This window comes from Myotis davidii, unplaced genomic scaffold (genome assembly GCF_000327345.1).
Source record: "Myotis davidii unplaced genomic scaffold, ASM32734v1 scaffold299, whole genome shotgun sequence".
In the NCBI taxonomy this organism is placed as follows: domain Eukaryota; kingdom Metazoa; phylum Chordata; class Mammalia; order Chiroptera; family Vespertilionidae; genus Myotis; species Myotis davidii.
Genome location: NW_006293088.1, coordinates 1,722,001 through 1,744,543, shown reverse-complemented (window position 1 = coordinate 1,744,543; position 22,543 = coordinate 1,722,001). Strand labels below are relative to the sequence as shown.

General features: G+C 57.2%; 1 protein-coding gene across 1 annotated transcript in view; it reads left to right on the top strand.

The window, feature by feature from the left end:
• The window catches only part of ARHGEF10L (Rho guanine nucleotide exchange factor 10 like), a 118,157-nt gene that overhangs the window by 93,217 nt on the left and 2,397 nt on the right, over positions 1 to 22,543 (top strand). Inside the window, exons 27-28 of the mRNA XM_015565849.1 lie at positions 14,700 to 14,874; positions 21,287 to 21,409. Of these exons, the coding sequence (XP_015421335.1) occupies positions 14,700 to 14,874; positions 21,287 to 21,409 (298 nt within the window). The remainder of the gene's footprint in view (positions 1 to 14,699; positions 14,875 to 21,286; positions 21,410 to 22,543) is intronic.

Here is a 22,543-nt window from a genome sequence, read left to right as displayed (position 1 = left end):
AAGTGTCTGATGAACACTAGTTATCACTGTACTTGTTTGCCGAACTGAAATCCTCGTCGTCACAGCATGTGGCTTATGTGGAAAGTCACGCTGCTTCCTGCGGGTCCATGTAGGTGGGCGTGTGTCCGTATTGCATTGTGGGTCCGCCATCCTCTCCCTTCACTGCCAGGGATACTTCCTCCTGCTGACAGCTGCCTCGGCACGGGAGACAGATGGACCCAGGGAAGCAGAGGGACCTGGGCCAGGCCCTGCCCACCTCTCGTCCGATTCTGCCCCTCACCAGCCACGGTGCTGTCCTGCCCAGGCCCCGCACCTCAGCTCTGCCCTGCCGCCCCTGTCGCCAGGCGGCTACCAGGCTGCAGCTTGAGGCTGGGGTGACTTAAGACTAGTTCTGGGTCCGCTACTCTTAGAAAGGGACCAGTATGGCCTTTCGCCTGCCTTGCACACCATGGAGGGTGTCGGAAGGTGCTGGGTGGGGGAGGCGGATGGAGGAGGGGGTGGGGAGGGAAGCTTCCCAGCAGGGCTGGCGGGAGCACGCGCCTGGTCTGCCGCCAGGGAAATGGCAAAGTTTGTGTGGGCAGCTCGCCTTCAGCACACACGATCCTCGGGCACAGTAACGAGGCGATGGCCATGCATGTTTAATACAGCCGCGCTCCGCTGCTGCTCGCGATAGAGAGGGAGCCTCCGCCTTCGCGCCCCGGCTCGGAAAACAGCTTGGCCTGGGGCTGCTAATGGCCTCCCCATCTGCATGGCTGCTCCACGTTCCGTCTCATCTCGTCGTCGTGCCTCGCACAGCCAGCCAGGCTCGGAGGAGGGGGCTGGAGATGGCGCTGCTGTTTGGGCTGCTGTGGCCTCGCAGGAAAGGGCCCTTGTGTGAGCTTTTCAGCCAAATGCCTCACTTTAGAGAGAGGGCATCGCTTACCAGCCCACCCTCCCTCTCCCTCCCCCCACGACCCCTGCCCCTCAGGCTCTAGAAAACCCAGCTCTGAGGATTTGAGATACTTAATGCTGTTCAGGGCTCCAAGCCCGGAGGAGTATATTGTTGACCAAGGCTGTGGCTCTGGCCCAAATTCCAAAGCACAAGGGGGTTCATCTAAGGCAGTGGTTCTCAACCTTCTGGCCCTTTAAATACAGCTCCTCATGTTGTGACCCAACCATAAAATTATTTTCGTTGCTACTTCATAACTGTCATGTTGCTACTGTTATGAACCGTCATGTAAATATCTGATATGCAGGATGGTCTTAGGCGACCCCTGTGAAAGGGTCGTTCGACCGCCAAAGGGGCCGCGACCCACAGGTTGAGAACCGCTGATCTAGGGAGTATGCTAACTCTAAGGAGTTCTCCCTGGCTTCTCTCATCCCCAGGAGGTAATAGCAACCAACACATATTGAGAACTTAATGTGGACCATTTATGGGTTTCAGGACTTTGCATAAATTAACTCCCTTCATCACCAAATCCCTCTCTGAGATTAGCACTCTTATTGCTCCCACTTTACAGACGAGGAGACAGGCACAGAGAGGTTAAGTGGCTGGCCCAAGGTCACACAGCTAGAGGGAGGCTGAGCTGGGACCTGAGCGCAGGCCCCCCACACCCGAGTCTGCTCTTGACCTTTGTGCCGGCCGCCCTGGAAGGCTAAAGGCTCCGTCTCCTTTGGGCTACACTGTCCCCTGCAGCTTCTGTCCCATCCTACGTGCCCTCTCGGAAACTCTCATTTATTCACAAACCTGCTTTTTCCACCAACACGTCTTCGGGGCCCAGGATTGCTCATATAGCTTACATGGCAGGTGCATCGGAAAGGGTCGTGGAGGACACACAGGTGGTGTCTTACCTTCCTGGCCCTCATGGAGGGTGCTGGATGGATGGACATGAGGAAGACCCGGTGTTGGCTCCCCAGGAGCTCAGGGTCAGCCAGTAGGAGGCCCATTGGGAACCCAGGGGAGGGGGGTGCCAGACGCAGCCAGAGGAGGGACGAGAGCAGGGAAGGTTCTCGGAGGGCAGGATCCTCGAGGAGGCTGGGCTCTGAGGGGTGAAGGGAGAGAGGAGGTGGGAGGATGCAGAGAGAGCCCCATGAGTCAAGGCCAAGCCAAAGATAACCCGGTGTGTGTGGGCCCCGGGGTGGTATGGACGGCTCCCCGGGAGGCCTCCAAGACGGGCCGCCTGTGCTGTCTCCATTAGGCCCTCTTGGCCCCCGCTGGCTGCCCCTGACCTTGCCGAGCCCGTCCCCCGCGAGCAGCGCCCGCAGTCTGTCTCAGGGTGTGCCGCTTGTTCAGCTCCTTGATCCCAGTGACAGCAGCAGCGAGGCTGTTAAACAGTAATGCAGCTCGCCAGGCCTGTGTCAACACCGCATCCTCTGCGTTCATTATCTCCATCGGCGGCCACCTTCAGAGTCTGATCCCATTGTCTGGAGTTCATTTTAACTGATTGCTGGGGGGGACAGCCAGTCGTAGGATGATGGTTGCATCTCAATTTAAAAAAAACTTATTGGGGACAGGCGGAGAGGAGGCCTGCGGTGTGCGGGGTGTGCTCTGCGAGTGGGGGCGATCTGGGCACCGGGCAAGGCTTGCTCCCCAACACGGCGCGGGCTGGGGTCTCTGTCACCCCTGCTCGTAGGAGGTGGCAGTGGCGGCAGGGATGGGAGGTGGAGACGGGGTTGGACTCTATGTGATTGGAGCCTCATGTCGCCACGGAGACCAGCTGGGCCCATGTTGTAGATGGGGAGGTGGGTCAGAGGCAGGCCTTCCACCTGCAGTCGGTGGCCCCGCTCCCCAGCCACACTGACCCCTTGTTGGTCTCTGAACATATCAGGCTCCTTCCCACCACCAGGCCTCTGCCTCTGCTGTTCCCCTGCCTGGAACACCATTCCCTCAGCTTCCCTTGGGCAGCTCCTCCTCCTCACGCGATCTCAGCTCAGCCGCCACCTCCTGGGTGGGACCCGCCCTGATGGCTCCATCAGCGTCTCCTCTGCCCGTCACAGTCTTGACACAGTTCCTGCCTTTACTGTCATCAGAGCGTTGACCATGGTCTGAAATTACCTCCTGACCAGGGTCCGTCGGCCCTCGCTGGGCTGTCCACGGAAGAGCACAGGACCGGCCCGTCTGGTTTGCTGGGTCCCAGGGCCAGGCCCCGCCCTGCCTCTCGGCCAGTGATGGTGGGAGAAGGCGGGGATGCCCTGCCTGTGTGGGGCAGGCCCCAGGGGGGCTGGTGGGAGTGTGCTGTGACGCTGTGACCATTCTTTCTGGGTGGAAGGTTGACAATGGGCAGGAGGAGGCTCAGGGCGCCGGCCCGCTGGGGAAGTGTCCTGGGAGGACGTGTGCCTTCCAGGAAGCGGGGCAGAGGGGCCACACCTGGAGAAGGCGGGAGGAATTTGGTAAAGGGCTGGTCAGAGGGTCTCATGCCCAGGAGGGTGGGTCCTGCTCGGGGCAGGTGGGACATATGTGGGCGGGACAGCCGGGTCACCCTGCTCTGACCTGCTAGCCTTGAGACGTTTCCGTGGCAGTCCCTTCCCCAGAGTCCCCTTGGGGCTCCTGGTCCTGCCTGGACCAAGCTGTGCCCCGTTTGTGGACCAGGCCTGGCTCCCACCCACAGGGTTGTGGTGAGGGGTAAATAGGGGCAACCCTCTCCCAGAAGACCCCGGCTCCCCCACCCTCGGAGAAGCCTGTGCAGACCACCACCCCCCTTCCACATACCCCAGCTCCCCACTCTGGCAAGACATGCCTGGCACATAGTAGGAGCTCACTGAGGGGCTGTGAAGGACAGAGGGCTTTTACCTTAAGGAAATGGGCTCTGTCTGGGGGAGCGTGTGTGTGTGTGGGGGGCGGGGGGTTCGCTAAGTGTGGAAGGGGGAAGGGAGATGTGGGCAGAGCAGGGGTCTGAGGGCTTGATTTTAACCGCTTTCCGGGCTGGCGGACACATGCCTCCCAGTGGCTCCCGGGCACTGGTGCCTGCTGTCACTGAGCACATCAGATGAGAAACTCCTCCGGGTTCCTGGGCACTAGCGGCCCTCAGACTTCCCCCTGCCCACCCCCAGGTACACGCCTTCCCCACCCTTAATTTTCACGTTTAGTGCCCAAACTTAGTTTGCATGTATTAGCTGTTGTAAATCTATCATAACAGTGAGGCGCAGCATGAATAATGCATCACTGGGCTGTATTAGTTTTCTGTCTCCTATCTTATTTATGACACGAAACGGGTGGGAATTTGCAAAAGCGAAACCCAGGCGCAAGGCTTCTTGGGTAATGGTATGCAAATTGACGTGAGGGCGGAAAGATCCGCTAAGTCCTTCTTGCTGGCCCCGCCTTCGGGCCGGCAGGGCCTGGGGATCCGGTCGCCTCCCTCCACGGAGCCCTCCCAGTGCAGCAGTCCTGCCTTAATTTTTTCCCCATTTTGGTGTGTGTCTCATTGTTATTGCTGTCATCCTGTTCTTTTTTTTTTTTTCAAATTACAAGTTGGCAGGTGAGACTTGAGAAATCGATTTTTCTAAATGTTACGGAGACTTCCCTGGAGGCTCTGACAGTAACAAGTTCCAGGAGGGTGCGTGGCTTCCAGCAGCATGAAGAACTGAGGTTAGATGCTCAGAAGAACTTCCTTTCAGGAGGCTTGTGTTCGGCAGGGCGTGGGGGTGGATTTGGGGGTCCTGGGGGCGCCGGGGGCTCAGGACTGTGGTTGCCGACTCTGCTCCTGAGTCTGGGGTGTCTCAGGGCACGTCTTGAGGGGCTGGGGCTGGCTCAGGGCAGGGCTCCGGGCCCCTTCTCTCCTCATCCGGAAGAGCTCAGGTCTTCTATCCAATATTAGGACCCCCAGCCCCAGGCCCGGAAGATTTACGTGGATGAGAGGATTTCGTGGTTGGAAAAAACCACGTGGTTTGAAGCTGTTGGCTCAGGAACAAGTTCTGTAAAGCCACAGAGGAGAAAAGGGAGGCAGCAGGGGAAGGCCGATGGGAGGGGACATTGGGCAGAGACTAGGGGCGTGGGGGTGGGGTGGCCACTGGAGGTGAGTGTGGGGCAGACGATGGCAGCAGGTGTCAGTCCTCTTCCTTCTTGGCGCCCTGGCTGTCAGGGTCCATCTGTCCTTCCCTCCACCTGGCTCCTCCACGTCCTCCCACCCCTGCATGGTCGCACTCCCTCCGAGCGATGCTGCAGTGATCGGAGAGGACAGACCCCAAGGGAGCAGCTGCCCAGCCCCTGGAACTGGGCGGGGACACAGGGCCAGGGACAGCCCCACTGGGTGCCAGGCTCTGTGCTGGGCCCTCATGTGCAGCGGAGGCTGAGATTGTGAGCTCCTGGCTCCTCCACGTCCTCCCACCCCTGCATGGTCGCACTCCCTCCGAGCGATGCTGCAGTGATCGGAGAGGACAGACCCCAAGGGAGCAGCTGCCCAGCCCCTGGAACTGGGCGGGGACACAGGGCCAGGGACAGCCCCACTGGGTGCCAGGCCCTGTGCTGGGCCCTCACGTGCAGCGGAGGCTGAGATTGTGAGCCAGAGCCGGGCTGAGGGTGTATCACCATCCAATGAGGTCACACAGGCAGAGGGTTAGCCGTCCGCTGCTGAGTGCTCACTCAAGCCCTTAGGTGCTGCCAGCTCAGGCCCGCAGCTGGGCTGGGGGAGGGTCTACCTGGCGGGACCCTCCTGGAGAGGCATTCCCGGCTTCCTCGGCTGCCTGGTCCGAGCTCAGCTCGGATGGTGGTCATTGTGGGCTGGGGAGCTGGGCTGGCTAGCTTCAGCCCCTGGCTTGACCACTGAGTGCCTCAGTTTCCTCACCTGTAAAATGGGATAATTACAGAACCTACTCCAGGCTAAGCTTGATATATGTAGAGCACGGAGTGTAAGTAGTGCTCCGATGACCAGAGGCAAAGGGCCCAGGCAGGGTCTACAGGTGCAACTCGGTCTGCTCTTGGAGCTGGGCCCCTTAGAGTGCAGAGCAGCCATAGCCAGACGTCTGGAATTAAGTTCTGAGGCCTGGCTGCTGAGGATCCTTCCAGATCAAAGCTCCCATCAAACCCTGCTTCAGAACTGTGTAGGCTGCCTCTTCCCTGCCTCTTCCAGGCCCTGGCTTTTCCAGTCCCTGACCCAGGGGTAGGCACTGACCAGCACTTTCAGTCCCTGTACCAGCAGTGGTTCTCAACCTTCTGGCCCTTTAAATACAGTTCCTCATGTTGCGACCCAACCATAAAATTATTTTCGTTGCTACTTCATAACTGTAATGTTGCTACTGTTATGAATCGTCATGTAAATATCTGTTATGCAGGATGGTCTTAGGCGACCCCTGTGAAAGGGTCGTTCAACCGCCAAAGGGGTCGCGACCCACAGGTTGAGAACCACTGCTGTACCAGGAACTGGGCTCTCGCAGTGGTCCCTGTCCTCATGGACCTGCCTCTCCAGGGTGGGTGTGGTGGTGGGGGTCATGGCTTGGCAGAGACCACCTCCACCCTCAGGGAGTTAACCCTTATTGAAACTCACTCCTCTCAGAGGCTTTTCCAAGTCCTTGGCAAGTAGCAACTCCTGTAATCCCTACAGCAGCCCTTTGCAGTAGTTCTCTTATCGCCCCATTTGAAAGTGGAGGAAACTGAGGCAGGAAGTGGTGGAGCTGGACTTGGACCTGACAGTCTGGCTCTGAGCCCCTGGCCTCACGGCCTGTCCTGAGTAGGAAACAGATGACAAGCTAATCTCAGGCCACAGAGAGTGTCATGCGGAGGGCGAGCCAGGCACACAGAGCTCCGCCTCTTCTGTCCCGGACGGTTCACTTGGTTCTGAGCCACGCTTCCTCCCCCGATCGGAGGCTCAGGGGTCCCACCTCCTGGGGGCGGGGGGTTGCAGGACACCGTGAGGTGAGCTGAGCTGCGTGACTGCAACCCGGGCCTGCACAGGTGCTGGAGGTGCAAGTTCCGTCTCTACTACTCGGCCTCCATAGGTCCCTGGGACGGCTGGGCCAGGGGCAGGCACCACGCACCTGCTTGTACAGGGCAAGGCGGGAGTGGCTGCCGGGGCACGATCATGCCAAGGTCTGCCCTCAGGTGTCCATGGAGAGGAGCCGCTGCGCTGGCTCATATAATTGAAGAAAACAAAAGGAAATTAAATAGCACTAGTGAGGAGAATATCGAGTCCACGTTCTTTTATTTTCCGCTTCCCCCAGAACCGCCAGATGCGCCGGAGGATTTAATTTGTTTTATTTTTAAAGGCAAAATTTCAGTGCGGCCGCAGGGGGATCGCCTCCCAGCCGTGGTGCTCTCTGTGCCTCGGCCTGGGCTGTGGTTAGGGTGGCAGGGGGTCAACCCCAAACTCTGTGCCCGCCCTCTTATGTGCTTTGTGACAAGTAGGCCTTAGCGCAAGAAAGTTTACTTTTGGGTGCCGGTCAGCCATCTTTCTAGAAAAATGCACCAAAGACACCAAACTTTGCACCGTCATTTCCAAAGTGGGTTGCTGAAAGTTTGGGACTGGCTCTCAGTCCTGAAGCTGATGGGGCTGTCCGTCCCTCTGTCCCTTCTAGGTTTCCGTGGGGGCCCCGAGCTAGGAGAGCCCAGCGTCCGGTGAAGTCTCTTGTTAGTCAGGAATGGCCTCATCCCCACTTTACAGATGAGCACACTGAGACCCAGAGACGTTAACTGACTGCTGGCGAAAGGTGGGGTGGATGCCTCAGTCAGAAAGCGCCCGGAATGCCCTAGCTGGTTTGGCTCAGTGGATAGAGCGTCGGCCTGTGGACTGAAGGGTCCCAGGTTTGATTCTGGTCAAGGGCACATGCCCGGGTTGTGGACTTGATCCCCAGTAGGGGGCATGCAGGAGGCAGCCGATCAATGATTCTCTCTCAACATTGATGTTTCTCTCTCTCTCTCTCCCTCTCCTTTCCTCTCTGATGTCAATAAAAATGTATTAAAAAAAAAAAGACGAAATGCGCCTGGAAGGGCAGCTCTGCTTGGAGCGTGTGGTCGCTCAGCCTAGACCGGGTCGGATTCTGACGGCAGAGTGTCTAGGCATCGGCCGAGGCTCATGGGTGTGTGCGGGGCTTGGAGATTGCGTGTGGGCTTTGGAGTCCCAGGAGGATGACCAACCACCCCGGTTTGCCCAGGATGAGGAGCTGGATGTCTTGTGCTACAACGGGGACCTCCCTGGGCCAACTGGACAAGTGGGTCACCCTGAGCTGGAATCCTGGCTTCCCCCGTTTCCTAAGCACCGTGACTCAGGACTGTCACTCAGCTGGAGTGTGACCTCGGGCTGACGGAGTGACTCCGCACCGCGGGTTCTGGAAGCTTCGGTGTCCCACCCGTTAGATGAGGATGGACTGGTGGTGCCGGGTGTTAGGTGGAGGCAGAGTTTCTGAGGTTCTATGGCTGGTCTCCGGCCCCGGATGGGCCTCCCAGGCCAGCAGGGGTGGTGACTGAGCAGGGAGTGGGAGGCCGGAGCCCCTGCGCACTGCACCCCGCCAGGGTGCTGGGCCTGAGGGTGCTGGGGAGGTCACTGAGCTTGGGTGCATGCCCAGCTCCGCCCCTGCCTGTGGGTCACCGGCTCATCCCGTCCCCTTTCTGGGTGTGTTCCCCTTCTCTCATTAGGGTCTCCGTGAGGATGGAATACTGCGGCCTGGGAAAAGCCTGGCACATAGTAGGAGCCCAACCAACAGAGCTGCCAGCCCCCGGCCTTGGCCCCAGCAGCTCCTGGCCCCCGAAAGCCCCAGCGTTCCTTCCCGGCTCCTTGGCATCATCTTAGCTCTAATGACTTTGAATTCTGAGCTGCTCACCTGGGAATTTCTAGAAACCAAACACAGAGCATCACCTGGAGGCACATAAATATTGCACGACTGGAGGTTGGGCTGTGTCAGCACTATTTGGGGCCGTGTCACTCACCGAAGCCCTCTGTGCAGTCCTATGGGGGGCTGCTGTGAGGCTACAGGGACAAGGCAAAGGGGACAGGGCACCGTGAGCGGGTGCGGGACACCAGGTTTCTTCCCAGTGCCCCGACCGGCTCCTGACTGCAGCCAGCGTGCAGGGAGCACCCAGTGTGCAGCCCTGTCCCTGGAGCCTCCCAGCACCATGGACAGAGAGAGGGGGACCCAGCTCCTGGCCAGGGACAAGCTGGGAGCTGGCGGCAGGCCCAGGCCTCCCCTCCGGCGGCCAGCTTTTAATTTTTTAAATAAATGCCTCTCCCTACTCAACTTTTTATTTTAAAAAATTAAAACTACCAGAAAGTTGAAAGAATAGTACAGTGAGCACGCATATATTCACCTAGTAAGCCAGCTAACATTTTGTCATAATTTCTAACCCCACAATTATGCATATAAAGCCCCCCGCCCCGATTTGGGGGTAAACCATTTAAAAGTCAGTTGTAGGCATCATCACCCTCCACGTGCAAATACTTCAGCATGGCTCTCCTAGGTGACTTCAGTAGCATTTAACGTACCCAGAAATTTGACATCAACGTACTGTCCACATGCACATTTTCACCAGAGTAACCTCCATAGCTCCTCCCCAGCCCCACCCAGGATCCAGCAAGGGCCGCATGTTGCATTTGGTTGTCATGTCTCTTTAGTTTCCCTTTGATCAGGAATAATCCCTTTGAGCGCGCGTGTGTGCATGCGTGTGTGTGTGTGTGTGTGTGTGTGTGTATCCATGATATGGACTTTTTTGAGACGTCTAAGCCAGTGTCTTCTAAAAAGTCCCATCATCTGGAATTGTCCAGTTGTTCCATCGTGACGAGATTTGCGTGGCCAGATGCTTGGCCAGATGTGACTTCCTGTCACATGACCCAAGGAGGCGGGACAACAGGCCCCCTTCTTGATCGCTGGGTCCAGGTGGGTTCGCCAGGTCTCCCCATCACAAAGGTACCAGATTCCCTTTGTAATGTAAGGTCCCCTGCAGGTGATCCTTGGAGAATTTGTGGATATACTGTTCCTCAGCAACACCCTCCCCTTTAATTACCGCTACCGCTACCAATACCGCTACCAATACCGCTACCAATACCGCCACCGCCACCGCCACCGCTCCCGCCACCGCCACCGCCACCGCCACCGCTACCACTACCGCTACCAATTCCTAGGGTCATTTTAAAGCCCCCACTCCTGGGCCCCCAATACCGCTAGGGGTTAGGGGAGGCATCCAGAGGTGAGAAGTGGGAAGCCAAGACCTGAGTTGGGGGGCCAGGTGGGCAGTGTATCTCCTGGCCCTGGCGGGGAGGATAGGAGAGGCCCCCACTTTGATGGAGATGCATCCCTGCCCTTGTTGAGGTGACAGCCTCCCCTGCAATTTCTGAGCTTCTTTCTGGGCAAGTGAGCACCCCAGCTGCGTGGCTGTCAGCCTGAGCCCAGTGGGCAGCGAGGGCTGGGCCTCACTGCCGCCTACACCCACGGGATGCTGCCCTCCGCTTCCTCAGCCCTCCTCGGGCACATGATGCCGGCATGCCACTGCGCCTGCCCTGCGTGCCCTGGCTTAGGGAGGGGTCCTGGGGAGCCTGGAGAGAACGGAGGAGCGAGGGGCTGGGGCCGCTGTGCTGTGGTTCAATGTATCTTTGCCCTGCCCCACCCGCCTTACCGCTGGGTTGGCGGGTTGTGCAGGCCTTGTGCAAAGCCCGTTGGGCCTGGAGACAGACTTGTGAGGCCTCTGGAGAAATGAGCCTGGATTTCACCACTGACTTCTCTTTTAATTCGGTTCTGACAGCAGCAGGGCCGGCTGGCTGCGGATTCGGGGGCAGCTTTCCGTGGTCCCAGGCCTCTCAGTTTCAGCGCGGGTTGGCTTTCTCGGAGGCAGGGAACACTCACCTTTCTGCAGCTGCCGGGCAGGAGCCTCGCTGTACACGTGTGAGCACGCACCTGCCTTCCTGATGGTGCGTGTGTTTTTGTGCACAAGTATGTGCGAGCTGCCTTTGGAAAAGCCTGGACGGAGCACCTGCTCCCCGTCCGCCCGTCCACCTCCTCACCGAGGGCAGCGGCCTGGGAAGTCAGGTTGGGCCTCAGGGTCTCATCGGTGAGGTCCTCGCCGGGCCTCTCCCAGCAAGGCCCCGGGGAGTGCCCTGTCTGAGCAGGCGCTCGGCCTGCGTGTGGGCTTTCAGGAAAGTTGTCTCCGGCGCAGGCTCTTCTGGAGGATAACACCCACTCCACCAGGGTTTCCCGGAAGGAGGTGCCTCTCAAGAAGAGAGAACTGTGCAGGCGGGGGCGGAAAAGGCGAAGGGATTAAGCAACACAAAACAAAACCCCGAACCTCACACACAGACAACAGTGTGGTGATGGCCAGAGGGAGGGGTGGCAGGAGGTAGAAGCGGGTAAAGGGCTAAGTGGTGATGGGAGGAGACTTGGCTTGGGGTGGTGAACACAGTGCAGTGTGCAGATGATGTTTTATAGAATTGTACACCCGAAACCTGTGTAATTTTATGAACCAACGTCACTCCACTAGATTCAATAAAAAGGTTTAAAAAAAGAGGAAAACAAAAGAGAACTGGAAGCTAGGGTTGCCAGGACTATGGGCAGCAGGTTTGGGGTGAAAGGACAGAGAAATGGAAATTCACACCCCCTCTCACCCCCCTGGCATCGAATGGTCTGGACTTGGCTTTGTGGAGACTGTAAGGGGTTCAGCCCCCCCAAATTCCAGAGGCTCCCTGGCTGAGTCTCCCGCAATTGGGCCTTCAATGGGGTGGGGTGCTGAGGAAAGAGGGACAGAGAACCCCCACCCCCCGAGAGCCCCTAGTCTGAGCCACTGGTCTGAGGAAGGAAATAGCTCCCTGTCCTCTCCTCGCTCCTAGGGAGCCCCCACTTTGATGGAGATGCACCCCTGCCCTTGGTGAACTTCCTGTCTCAGAGGGAGCTATCGCTGCTGCTCTCAGGGTCCCCCAGTAAGGGGTGAGCCTCAGAACCCTGCCTCCTGAGAGCACCCCATTTCCCCCAGCTGGACGCAGAGCTCAGCCATCAGGGGCTGGCTTAGGAAAAGCAATTTTGTCGGCCATCTCAAAGTCTTGCCCTTCTGGGTCCTGCATTCGGATCAGGAATGAGATCAGGAATGAGCTTCGAGTTGATTGCCTTGGTTCCCTATGGAGGGTCCCCTAGCCCCCACCAGCTTCTTTGTCTCCATGGGAAACCTCTTGGCGATTTGAGACGGGATGGAGTTGGGTTGAGGCTCTGGCTAGAGTGACTCTGCAGCAAAACAAGCTGAGTCGTGTTACTGCTGCTGCTTCCTGTTCACCAAGCTCGCACGATGCCCGGAGTTCCAGGCTCCTGCCACACACAGCTGATGAGCTGAGCCCCTTTCCAGGGTAAACCTGATCATGTCACTTACCAGCTCAGCCCCCTCCAGCACCTGTAATCAAACTCTTCACTGGATTTTAAGGTGGCCCTGCCCACCTCTCCCACCTCTGTCTTAGCACTGTGCTCCTCACACTGACCACCTTTCTGTTTCTCAAGCATGGCAAGCTCATTCCTGCCCCAGGGCCTTTGCACCTCCTGTGCTCTCTGCCTGGAATGCTCTCCCTGCCCTCACCCCATTATCCCAGGGCTGATTCCTTCACGTTTTTAATGTCTCTGATTAAATGCCTACTAGAGAGACCTTCTCTGGCCACCCAACCTTAATGGCTCCCAACATTTTTTTCTGTGCAGCGGTTTTAATTATTTGGAGTCATCAATATCTGTGTCTTTGTTTCACTGGTCTCTGCACTGGGAACACACACTTTGTGAGAACCCCTGGGTGATCTCATTCATCATTACCTTCCCAGCACCTAGACCCATGCCAAGCACATAGTAGGAGCTCAAGAACATCTGTTGAATGAATGAGACCATATTAGGAACTGGGCCTGCACCGAGCCCCCCCTCACCCAGGTTCCTGTAACCTCATGACAACTTCCACTTACAGATGGAAACTGAGGCCCAGGTCTGTGCAGTTACTGAGGAAATGAGTTCTAATAGCAGGTCTGATAGCAAATCCATGTTCTGTCCAACATCTTCCTGCAGTTTCGGGTTTCTGTGCTCTTTACAGAGGAAAGGGAAGGAGGAAACTCGCGAGGCCCTGCCCATGGGGCATTCAGGTTTCTCCTCGCCTGCACATCCTTACAGATGGAAACTGAGGCCCAGGTCTGTGCAGTTACTGAGGAAATGAGTTCTAATAGCAGGTCTGATAGCAAATCCATGTTCTGTCCAACATCTTCCTGCAGTTTCGGGTTTCTGTGCTCTTTACAGAGGAAAGGGAAGGAGGAAACTCGCGAGGCCCTGCCCATGGGGCATTCAGGTTTCTCCTCGCCTGCACATCTTCCTCCCTCTTTTTTTTTTTTTTTTCGCTTTGTTTTCTCACATCACTTTTTCCTCTTTACAGAGGAAAGGGAAGGAGGAAACTCGCGAGGCCCTGCCCATGGGGCATTCAGGTTTCTCCTCGCCTGCACATCTTCCCCCCTCTTTTTTTTTTTTTTTTTGCACTTGCTGCTCTACCATTCACATTTTTCTATGTACTTTACAGTCTGTGTAAACGATTTTGAGTGGGTGTGGACAGTCCACTGAGTGGATACATCGGAGTTACCTGACTGTCCCCAATGGTTGGGCACTAGGTGGTTTCCAGTCTGCTGTGCTGCAGTTGTCTGCAGTGGAGCAACATCTGGATATTGTAGATGAAGCCCAAGGGTCCGTCCGTTCACTCTGTGACCGAATGTTACTGTGTGCTGGCCCCTGTGCCTAGCAGGGGGCACTGATGGGCCTGGGGTTCAGTGTCTGCCGTTGGAGATCATAGTCCGGGGTGGGAGGCGCTGAGCAGACACAGGGTGGCGTAGGTGTCACGGGGCTGGACAGTGGAGAACCATGTGCAGAAGGTGGTCCGGTGCAAGGGCGGTCGGGGTGCCTCATGGAAGAGGGGCATCACCCCGAAGGGAGTCTTCAGGTGCTGAAAGGCTGTTGCCAGGAGGGCCCTGGGTGATGCACACAGCACATAGGTCACCGTGAGGGCGGAGGCATGGCCGCGTGGCTCCTTCTGAGTGTCCTTCCGGCCCAGGCTCGGGTCGGCCTGGAGTGGAGGGAGCCTGTGGCAGAGCTGAGGCAGAGGCGGGCGGAGTGCCGAGTTAAAGAACTTTGTCCTGCAGTGGATGGAACTCTGACCGTCTTTTCTCTTTTAAAAAGAGGTTTTCTTTAGAAGACCAAAATTATACATACGCCTATTAAAAAAATCAAATAGCATAGAATGGCTCATCCCCAGTCCCCTTCCAGGGAGAAAGTGTTTGTGCCCTGTTTCCATTTTCAATTCACCTGAGTGACTGTGACTTGTCTGCCCTGCTGGTTCCTGACTTACCGATTTTGGACATTCTGTGTTGCCTCCCACTGTAAAAGGTGAGGATTTGGCTCACAGCACCCACCTCTCTTCCCAGGAGTTGTGTTGGTTGCCTTTGTAACTTTAGATAATATGTAAGCGGCTGCTTCCTTCCATTGACTTTAGTTCTGTCTCTCCTGTCACGGTGGCGTGCTAGAGCGGGGGCCTGTCAGCTCCTAAGAGCCTGGTGTGTGTGACTTTCTCCCTGCTCCTTGTTCAGTGATGTCGTGTGGGTAGCTTGAGACTGGCCCTGTTGGAAGTATTTACACCAGGGGAATTGGCAGACATGACACACCAGGGTACCTCTGCCTGTCAAACAATTACCAACACGTCACTGCTGGCCTCCTGGGGTTTCCTTCCGGCCTCAGCTGGTTCAGGCAGAGGCCGGAGTAGTTTGGCCCCCAGGTGTTTGGCTGGCCCAGCACCAACACCGCCACTCTGTCCGCAGCAAAGCTTCGAGGCGCACCAGGATGAGGCCGTGAGCGTGACACACATGGTGAAGGCAGGCAGCGGCGTCTGGATGGCCTTCTCCTCCGGCTCCTCCATCCGCCTCTTCCACACGGAGACGCTGGAGCACCTGCAAGAGATCAACATCGCCACCAGGACCACCTTCCTCCTGCCAGGTGAGGCTGCGGGGCCTCGTCCCGGGCCTGTGGAGGGAGGGCGCTGCCAGTGGAGGCCGGCTGAGGTGCATCCTGCCCAGCCCATCTCATTAACCTTGTGGGAGCCTTAGGTCGGCCTTGAAACGGGGCCTCCAAGGCGGGCAGTGGAGGGTTTAGAATTCGAGCCCAGGACTGTCCTTTTAAAGTCCTGATCGCTGTCACCACTGCCCCCTCAGCCTGCCGCACAGGGGGCGCGGGCTCGCAGGAAGTGAGGCTCCGAGCTCAGTGGACTCTCCCACGCCAGGCAGCTGCTAAAAAGCCACTCTGGGTGGGAACCAGGCCTGTCTACACCCGCCACTCCTCAGGTTGACAAGAAACCAATTCTGCCTCGAATCACCTTCAGGATAAGGTGCAGGGGAAGAGCGAGGGCCAAGCAAGGGCCTCTTTTCTTAGAGGTTTTTCTAAGAAAGGCAGCTGTCCCTTTTAGTTCCCTGGCCAGGCTGGGAACGGCAGTTGGACAGCATCCCCGGGGCCTGCGCCTCCTCCTGCAGAGCTGTTGGAGAGACGTGATGGAGAGGATTAAGGCTGGAGCGCACCTAACCCCTGCCCCGTATCTGTCTGAGGCTTTGGCGGAATTGGCTCTAGGCATCTCCCTTACCATCTGCTGCCCATGCTGCCGCCCAGACCCCCGCAGGCTGTGCTGGGAGAGCAGGGCGGCCACCTGCTCAGGGCCCATTCCCGCCCACAGCTGGCCTTAGAGCAGACCACAGAGCCAGCTGCACAGCCCGTCTTGCCTCCCTGCTTGGCCCCGCTTCCACCAGACAGGCCGACTGACCCAAGCACTGCAGGCTGGGCTGGTCTTAGCCGCTGGGGAGCTGCAGGGCCCTGGGGCCAGGGGCAGAGCAGGCATGGCAGGCGGAGGGCCTGGCGCCAATGCTTACCAGGACTCGGCAGATGGGCCACGGCGTCGCTAAAGGCAGCGGAGCCGGGGGACTGACCTTCCGTGTGTGAGGCTGGGCCAAGGGCGGGCACGCTAGCCAGCACTTTGGGGGCCGTGGGAGCCTGTCTCACCGCAGAGGCCTGGTTCCTGACCCCACGTGGCGCGCCTGGAAATCACCCTGGCCCCTGCTTCCTCCCAGCTCCTTGAGACTGTCCCTGACTTGTGGCCACAGGGGATCTTGTACCAACAACAAGATCAACAACAAACAGCGATAGAATGTAATTAACTGCCACCCCGCCATGAGCCCTACTGTGAGCACCATGAGCCCTACCGTGAGCGAGGTCCCAGGCGCTTGACCCACAGGGTCTCACTTCATCTTAACCCCGCGAGGTGGGGGTTGTCCCCGCTGTACAGATGCAGAAACTGAGGTTTGCTCAGCAGGTCAGGAGGCCGGTCTCTGGTCATGCCGCCCGCCAGAGGCAGGACTGGGGTCGCAAGAGGACAGACTCACTTCAGAGCCCCACTGTGTGTAAGGGGGGAAGGGATGACTTTAGAGGGGCCCAGAGTCCTGGCTCAATCACCTTTGGGTCTTGGGCAGGTCTCTTTGCCTCCCGGAACCTCTGGTCCCTCTATGGGACTGGAGGTGGCTCCGGGCTCCTGGTAAATGCCATCAGTGTGGGAAGGCACCTTGCCCAGGTCTGGGGTGTGGTGGGTATACCAGGAGGAGAAATGCCCCCTAACGTGTTCCCTGGGGTGTGGGTGGAGCCTGCGGGGCCCGTGTTATGGGTTTTTCTCTTTTGCAGCTTTATTTTTTTTGTATTTCATAGGATTTAGCCATTCTACACAGTAAATACATTTAGCTATGATAGATGTGTCTCTGTATTACAAAATATTTCCCCATTCACGCTGATAGCTAAATTATTTCAAGTTAGTGGGATAAGGGGAAAGTCGCACCATCTCTGGGCCTTTCCGATCTTGTCAAGCTCATCTGTGGGAGTGGGGAGAGTGAGAGGAAGCGTCACGGTTACCGGGGCCCAGAGGTGGGTTTGTGGGCAGATCGGCTGCAGGTGGAAAAACTCCAGCTCCCCGCGGCGCAGCTGACTCACTGTGGACGTTCAAAACACAGGCCCACGCCCCCTGGCTGACTGGTTCTCTGCACTTACCCCTTAGAGAAGGGAGAGCGTTTGTCATCGCGATAATTATTTCAGAGCCAGGTAAACCGAGGCCCAGGAGGTTAACCGACTGGCCCAAGGTCACGCTGCTGATGAGGCCGGAGCCAGGGCGCGAATCGCGGCCCCCTCACAGACTTACTGCGCAGTCCCCCTTGCTAGGCCTCCGTTTCCCCATCTGTACGGTGAGGGGCTGAGATTTGAGTCAGAGCTTGACCATGCCGTGTAGGACAGCCCATAACAAGGGATGCTGGGCTGGAGCTAGCATGGGGCAGAGGGCAGCTTCAAATCCTCCCACCTTGCGCCTCGGCTAAAGAACAACAGAGCCGGACTCTTACGTTCTTTATTAGAAATATTTAGAAAGTATTTTTCTTCGCCCACACCAGCAAATGAAATAATTGCATAATTAGTAATAAATTTGTTCCTCCTTTCAGCGTGGATTTCTTGAAGGGGACGTAAAATATTTATCACGCTTCCTTCCCCCGACCCCTGCCTTCCACTCGGCACCCGACTGGTATTAATGCATTTTTGAGCCTAAACTCCCGCCTCCTCTTAACTAGACAGGTCATTAATAAAACGTTCTCCGAGAGCCCGAGCTTTTTAAAGTTGCATATCTCCAGATAGATGGCTCGGGCGAGCTGCGCGCTGCTGCATTAAGTCTCTGTGATAAAATATTTATCCACCATTAGGGTTTTTTTCTCTCGGACTGTTTGTGAGGTGCCTTGCTCCTTCCCTCGAGGCGGAGGGGGAGGAGGAAGGGCCCCGGAGTGAGGTCTGATGATGAAGTCATTTCTCAATTCCGGCATCTCTTTGGGTTTCTCGCTGCCTTCCTTTGGGTTTCGGTTATGGGGCTGGGGGGTGGGGTGGGGGTGGGCAGGAGGATGCAGGGGCATCGGGAAATGGTCTCCTTCTGGTCTTCAGGCTCCCCGGGCCCCGGAACAGGAGGTGAGGTGCTAGAAAAAATTTGCCACTGTTTCCGCACTTGGCTTTATTGTTTTTGTGGGTTTATGGCTCTGGTGGAGCTGGTCGGAAGAGTCTAGGTCCTTTTAATAATTATAGCTGTTTTCCTAATAGCCTGCCTTTATTGATTGTGTACTAGGGCTAAGAGCTGTGCTCAACCGTGTATATATATTATCTCTATATGTGCTGTATATGTATATGCATATTTCTAATAACCATAAAATTGAGCTAGGTAGGTTTGTAATATTCATTGATCAATGAAAGTGACTTGTTAATTCACACAGTTAGTCAGTGACATCAGCACCCATGTCCTTTTCCACTCTTCTATATTTTTCATTCATTCATTCATTCATTCACCCACCCATTTACTCACGGATACTTGTTGAGTGTCTGCCATGGGCCGTGGTACTGGGAATGGACCTTGAGCACAGAGAAGCCTCTGCCCTCATGAAGCTTACAGTTGGGACAGCGAAGAGCAAAAAGGAAAGGGAAGAAGAGGGTGGTTATAGACCTTGGCCGGGGCCAGGCGGGAAGAGGGCTGGTGACAAGAGAGAGCTCGTAGCCTGAGCCTGTTGCTCTGACTTCCCGGGGCCAGGAGCACCCAGTGGGGCCGCAGGCGTCCTAGTAGTTGACGCAGGTGTGAGGCAGCGTCCCGGCCCCACGGACCCGCAGATGCTGTGTGTGAAATAAATAGTGCCTGCCGTCAAGTGATGAACTGGCTTTTCTTCGGTGTGGTTTGCATTTCCACGTTGAATCAATACTATGAATATGACTTTTTGAGTTTGCATCACATCGCCAGACTCATATATCTCCCTGCCTGCTGACAGCTCCATTTGGCTGTCTAACGTGCATCTCAAGCGACACATCTGGCGGAGAACTTGGACTTCCACCCCAAGCCCGCTCCTCCCCCATCCCAGTCGGTGTCGCTGCCGTGTACCCGGCTGCACGAGACAAAATCCTCTGAGTTGCCCTTGATTCCTCCCCTTTCTCTCCCACTCTGGCCAGTCAACGGGTCTGTTGTTCTGCTTCAAAACAGATCTCGGACCTGTTGGCTTCTCATTTCCTTCCTGCCACCATTGTGTCTCCGTCCCCATCTTACGCCCCCTTCTTCCCTCACTGCTAATTGCTCCCCTAAAATCAGGTCTATCCCTCACCTGTTAGACCTTCTGGTAGCGTCTCATCGCGCTCAGAATGAGCAGTCACAGTCCTTACCCCGACTCGTCCACTCTCCTAACCTCCTTCTGCTCATCTCGAGTTTGCCCTGGTCTCCGAGCTGCACTCGCTTCAGTCTGTTCCACCGACCTGCTAAGCTCATTCTTGTCACAGGGCCTTTGCACGTTCTCTCTCCCAGGCTTTGGCTCAGGTCTTGACGTGGCTGCCTTCTCCTTGTCTTCCTGATCTTGCATCCTCATCCCTGCCTCCCCATCCTTCCTGGAAGCAGATGGAGGTATGAAATCCCAGGATCCCCCTCCCCTGCTCCATCACCCCATTGGAATCCTCTGCTAGTGTTTATGTTCCTTGTTTATGTTTTCACTTCCCATGTTCCCTTTCCAGGGCTGCACTGATACGGTAGCCACTATTAAAATTAAATGGAATGAAAAATTCAATCCCTTGACCCCATTAGCCACATTTTAAAGGCTCAGTAGTCACGTGGTTTAGTGGCTATATAATTGGGCATTCTGGTAGAGAACATTAGTATCATGCCAGAAAGTTCTAGAATGTTTGCTCCTCAAGAGCAGAATGTTGTGTGTGGTTCCTGCTGTGCCTCCCACACCGAGGGCGGAATCCCGCACACCATGGGTGCTGGGAATGTCCCAGGGTTCCAGTGACTGGATGAGTGACGGTCTGGCACGCTGGGTTAGACAAGGCTGTGCGGGCCCCAAGATGGAAACCCTTCTTCTGGGGTGACTGGAGCCCCAGAATTCTCCTCCGAGAAGGTTTGCTCTGCAGAGGAGTCCCCTACCCCTCCTCGTATGGGCCTGAGGCAGTTTGCACAAGAGCAGAGAGGCATTGGGAGTGCGGGCTGTGATAGGCAGGGGCTGAGTGCGGCTCCCCGCCCTGCACTCACCAGCTGGGAGAACTCTGGACCTTGACATTCCCATCTGGGAAATGGGCCTAGCATCTGTGCCTTGCAGGCCTCTCAGTGGTTGCCAGCTTACATCAGACGAGAGCAAACACGAGTGCTGCTGACGCTCCAAAACAGTTTTCTCTAAGTGCAGCCCCTGGACCGGCAGCGTCGTGCCACCAAGGACCTTGCTAGAAATGCCGTTTGGGGCCTCACCTTGAGGGGGTCGGCCCCCGGTTGTGAGCCCTCCTGTGGTGCTGACGGCAGGCCCAGGTTGAGGACCACCGCTCTCAGCAGCATCTCACACATCACGTGGCATTGTGATTGCTGGGAGGCGTGGCGTGAGTTAGAATTTCCTTCAGGGGAGAATCAGCCCCTCTCAGCGGGGCAGGAGGATCTGGGCAGGAAGCGGGCCAGCCCTCGGGGAAGCCAGGCATCCACTCTGGGCCTCTCCTTCACGCCCATTCTCACTGACCCAACTGTTGGCAATGGAACAGCAGCTACTATAATGACGGACAGCACCGTCTGTGCACACCACGTGTCATCCTCAGGACAAGGCTGTGAAATGTCATTGCCTGCCCTGCTCTCGGCACTGGCGGTGCAGCCCACACTGTCTTCCTCCCTGTGAAGAGCAGTGGGACCCTCGCTGCCATCGCCGTTTGCTAAAAGGAAGCGACAGCACCCAGGGGATAGCCAACAAGAGCTAGTCTGGGCCGACATCAGACACATGCTCGTCCCTAGCGCGGAGCTGCCCTTGGCACTGTCGGGCCCAGGGACTGCCGGGCGGAAGGGCCCACGTGGGCAGCGTGTCAAGCCTGGGCTGGAAAGTTAGGGGCTGCAACAGGTTGTCAGTTTGCTTTGCTTCTCGTACCCACCCTGGCCCCTCCCATGCATCCCGTCTGCACCAACCTGCTCTTCACCTCAAACCTGCTCCTCCCCAGGACGCCCTGGCTTCACTCCCAGGCGGCTGGCCATGACCTTGTGACCCTGGTGTGGGCTCCCGGGCCTGCCCCGTGTGCCAGAGCACCCAGCCCCCGTATGCGGGAGCTCACAGGGGCCGGCACCATGCTCTGTGGCTTTCCCTCATTGCAGCAGCCCCAGGTTACACGGAGGAAACTGAGGCTGGGGGAGGGAGCACGCAGCCTCCCACGCCCCAGCTCTTACCCGCACCCCGTCCAGCTTCTTGCTTGTCTCCCCGGAGGAGCCCGGATGATACCCCTCCCTCAGTTTGAGGTGGCTCCCAGAACCCACTGCTGCCCCCAGGGAGCGTGCTGCTCACACGGGCCTCTCTCTCTGCAGGCCAGAAGCATGTGTGCGTCACCAGCCTCCTGATCTGCCAGGGTCTGCTCTGGGTGGGCACCGACCAGGGTGTCATCGTCCTGCTGCCCGTGCCTCGGCTGGAAGGCATCCCCAAGATCACAGGTGAGGTTCCGGGAAAGTCTTGTCGGGGCCCAGGAGTCAGCGGCAGACGGAGGTGCCTGGGGGCATGGAGTTCATGCCCAGATGTTTGCGGGGTGTCTGTTCTCAGTTTTCTCTGTCATCGCAGGCCGCACTGTGGTACAATGCAATCAAATCACCTCAGCCCCATAGTCTCCCACATTCTTTCTGAGTCGCAGTCTCCCAGTCTGGCAAATGGGCACAGTCGTGCATATTGGCCAGGTGGTTTCAAGACTGGCTGAGACACCTGACTGATGGCAGACGCTCTGCCGGGCCCATTCTGCTCCCTCCCCACAGCAGCTCCAAAACATCCAGGCTCCAGAGATAGAAATAACTGCGGGCTCTGTGGGGTGGGGGCTGTGTACAAATGTGTGGGCGTGGATTAGAGGAAGGCCTGCCCTGATGTGAGGCAGCAGGGCCCAGGAGGACAGGTGGGTCAGGGAGGACCCCAGAGCTCTGGGCCGCTCTTTGCCTCCTCCCTGAGAGCAGGGGTGAGTGGGAGGGAGGAGCCCCGAGGGAGGCCAGCCCCATCAGATCTCAAGCTCTCTGCTAAAGAAAAACCCTAAATTCTGAGGTTTCCTGCTTGCATCATAGAGATCATATTGTTCATCCTGGGCTGAGTCCTGGGCTTGCAGGGATGTACCGGGCAGAGACCCTGCCCCTAAGGCTGTGGTCGGCAAACTGCGGCTCGCGAGCCACATGCGGCTCTTTGGCCCCTTGAGTGTGGCCACGAAGTTTCAATCACACTGTACATGTGCGCCCGCACGTGGTATTTTGTGGAAGAGCCACACTCCAGGGGCCGCAGTTTGCCGACCACAGCCTTAAGGAGTGATGGTTTGGTGGGGCTGCTGTAGTCCAGGGCGGCAGGTGCTAAGTGGGGCGCCCAGGGACTGTGGGCACAGAGACAGGAGTGATCAGCTCTCCGTGGGGATTTCCAGAAGGATGTGCTGTGGAGGAGCTCGAGCTGGGCTTCCAAGGATGCTATAGAATCAGGTGGGTGGGAAAGGCTCTCTAGGTGGACGCAATGGCTCGTCAAAGGCCCTGAGCCGTGCGGTGGCTCAGGCAGGGAGCTGCAGGCGCTTTCACACTGAGGGTCCCCCGGTGCTTTATAAGGTCACT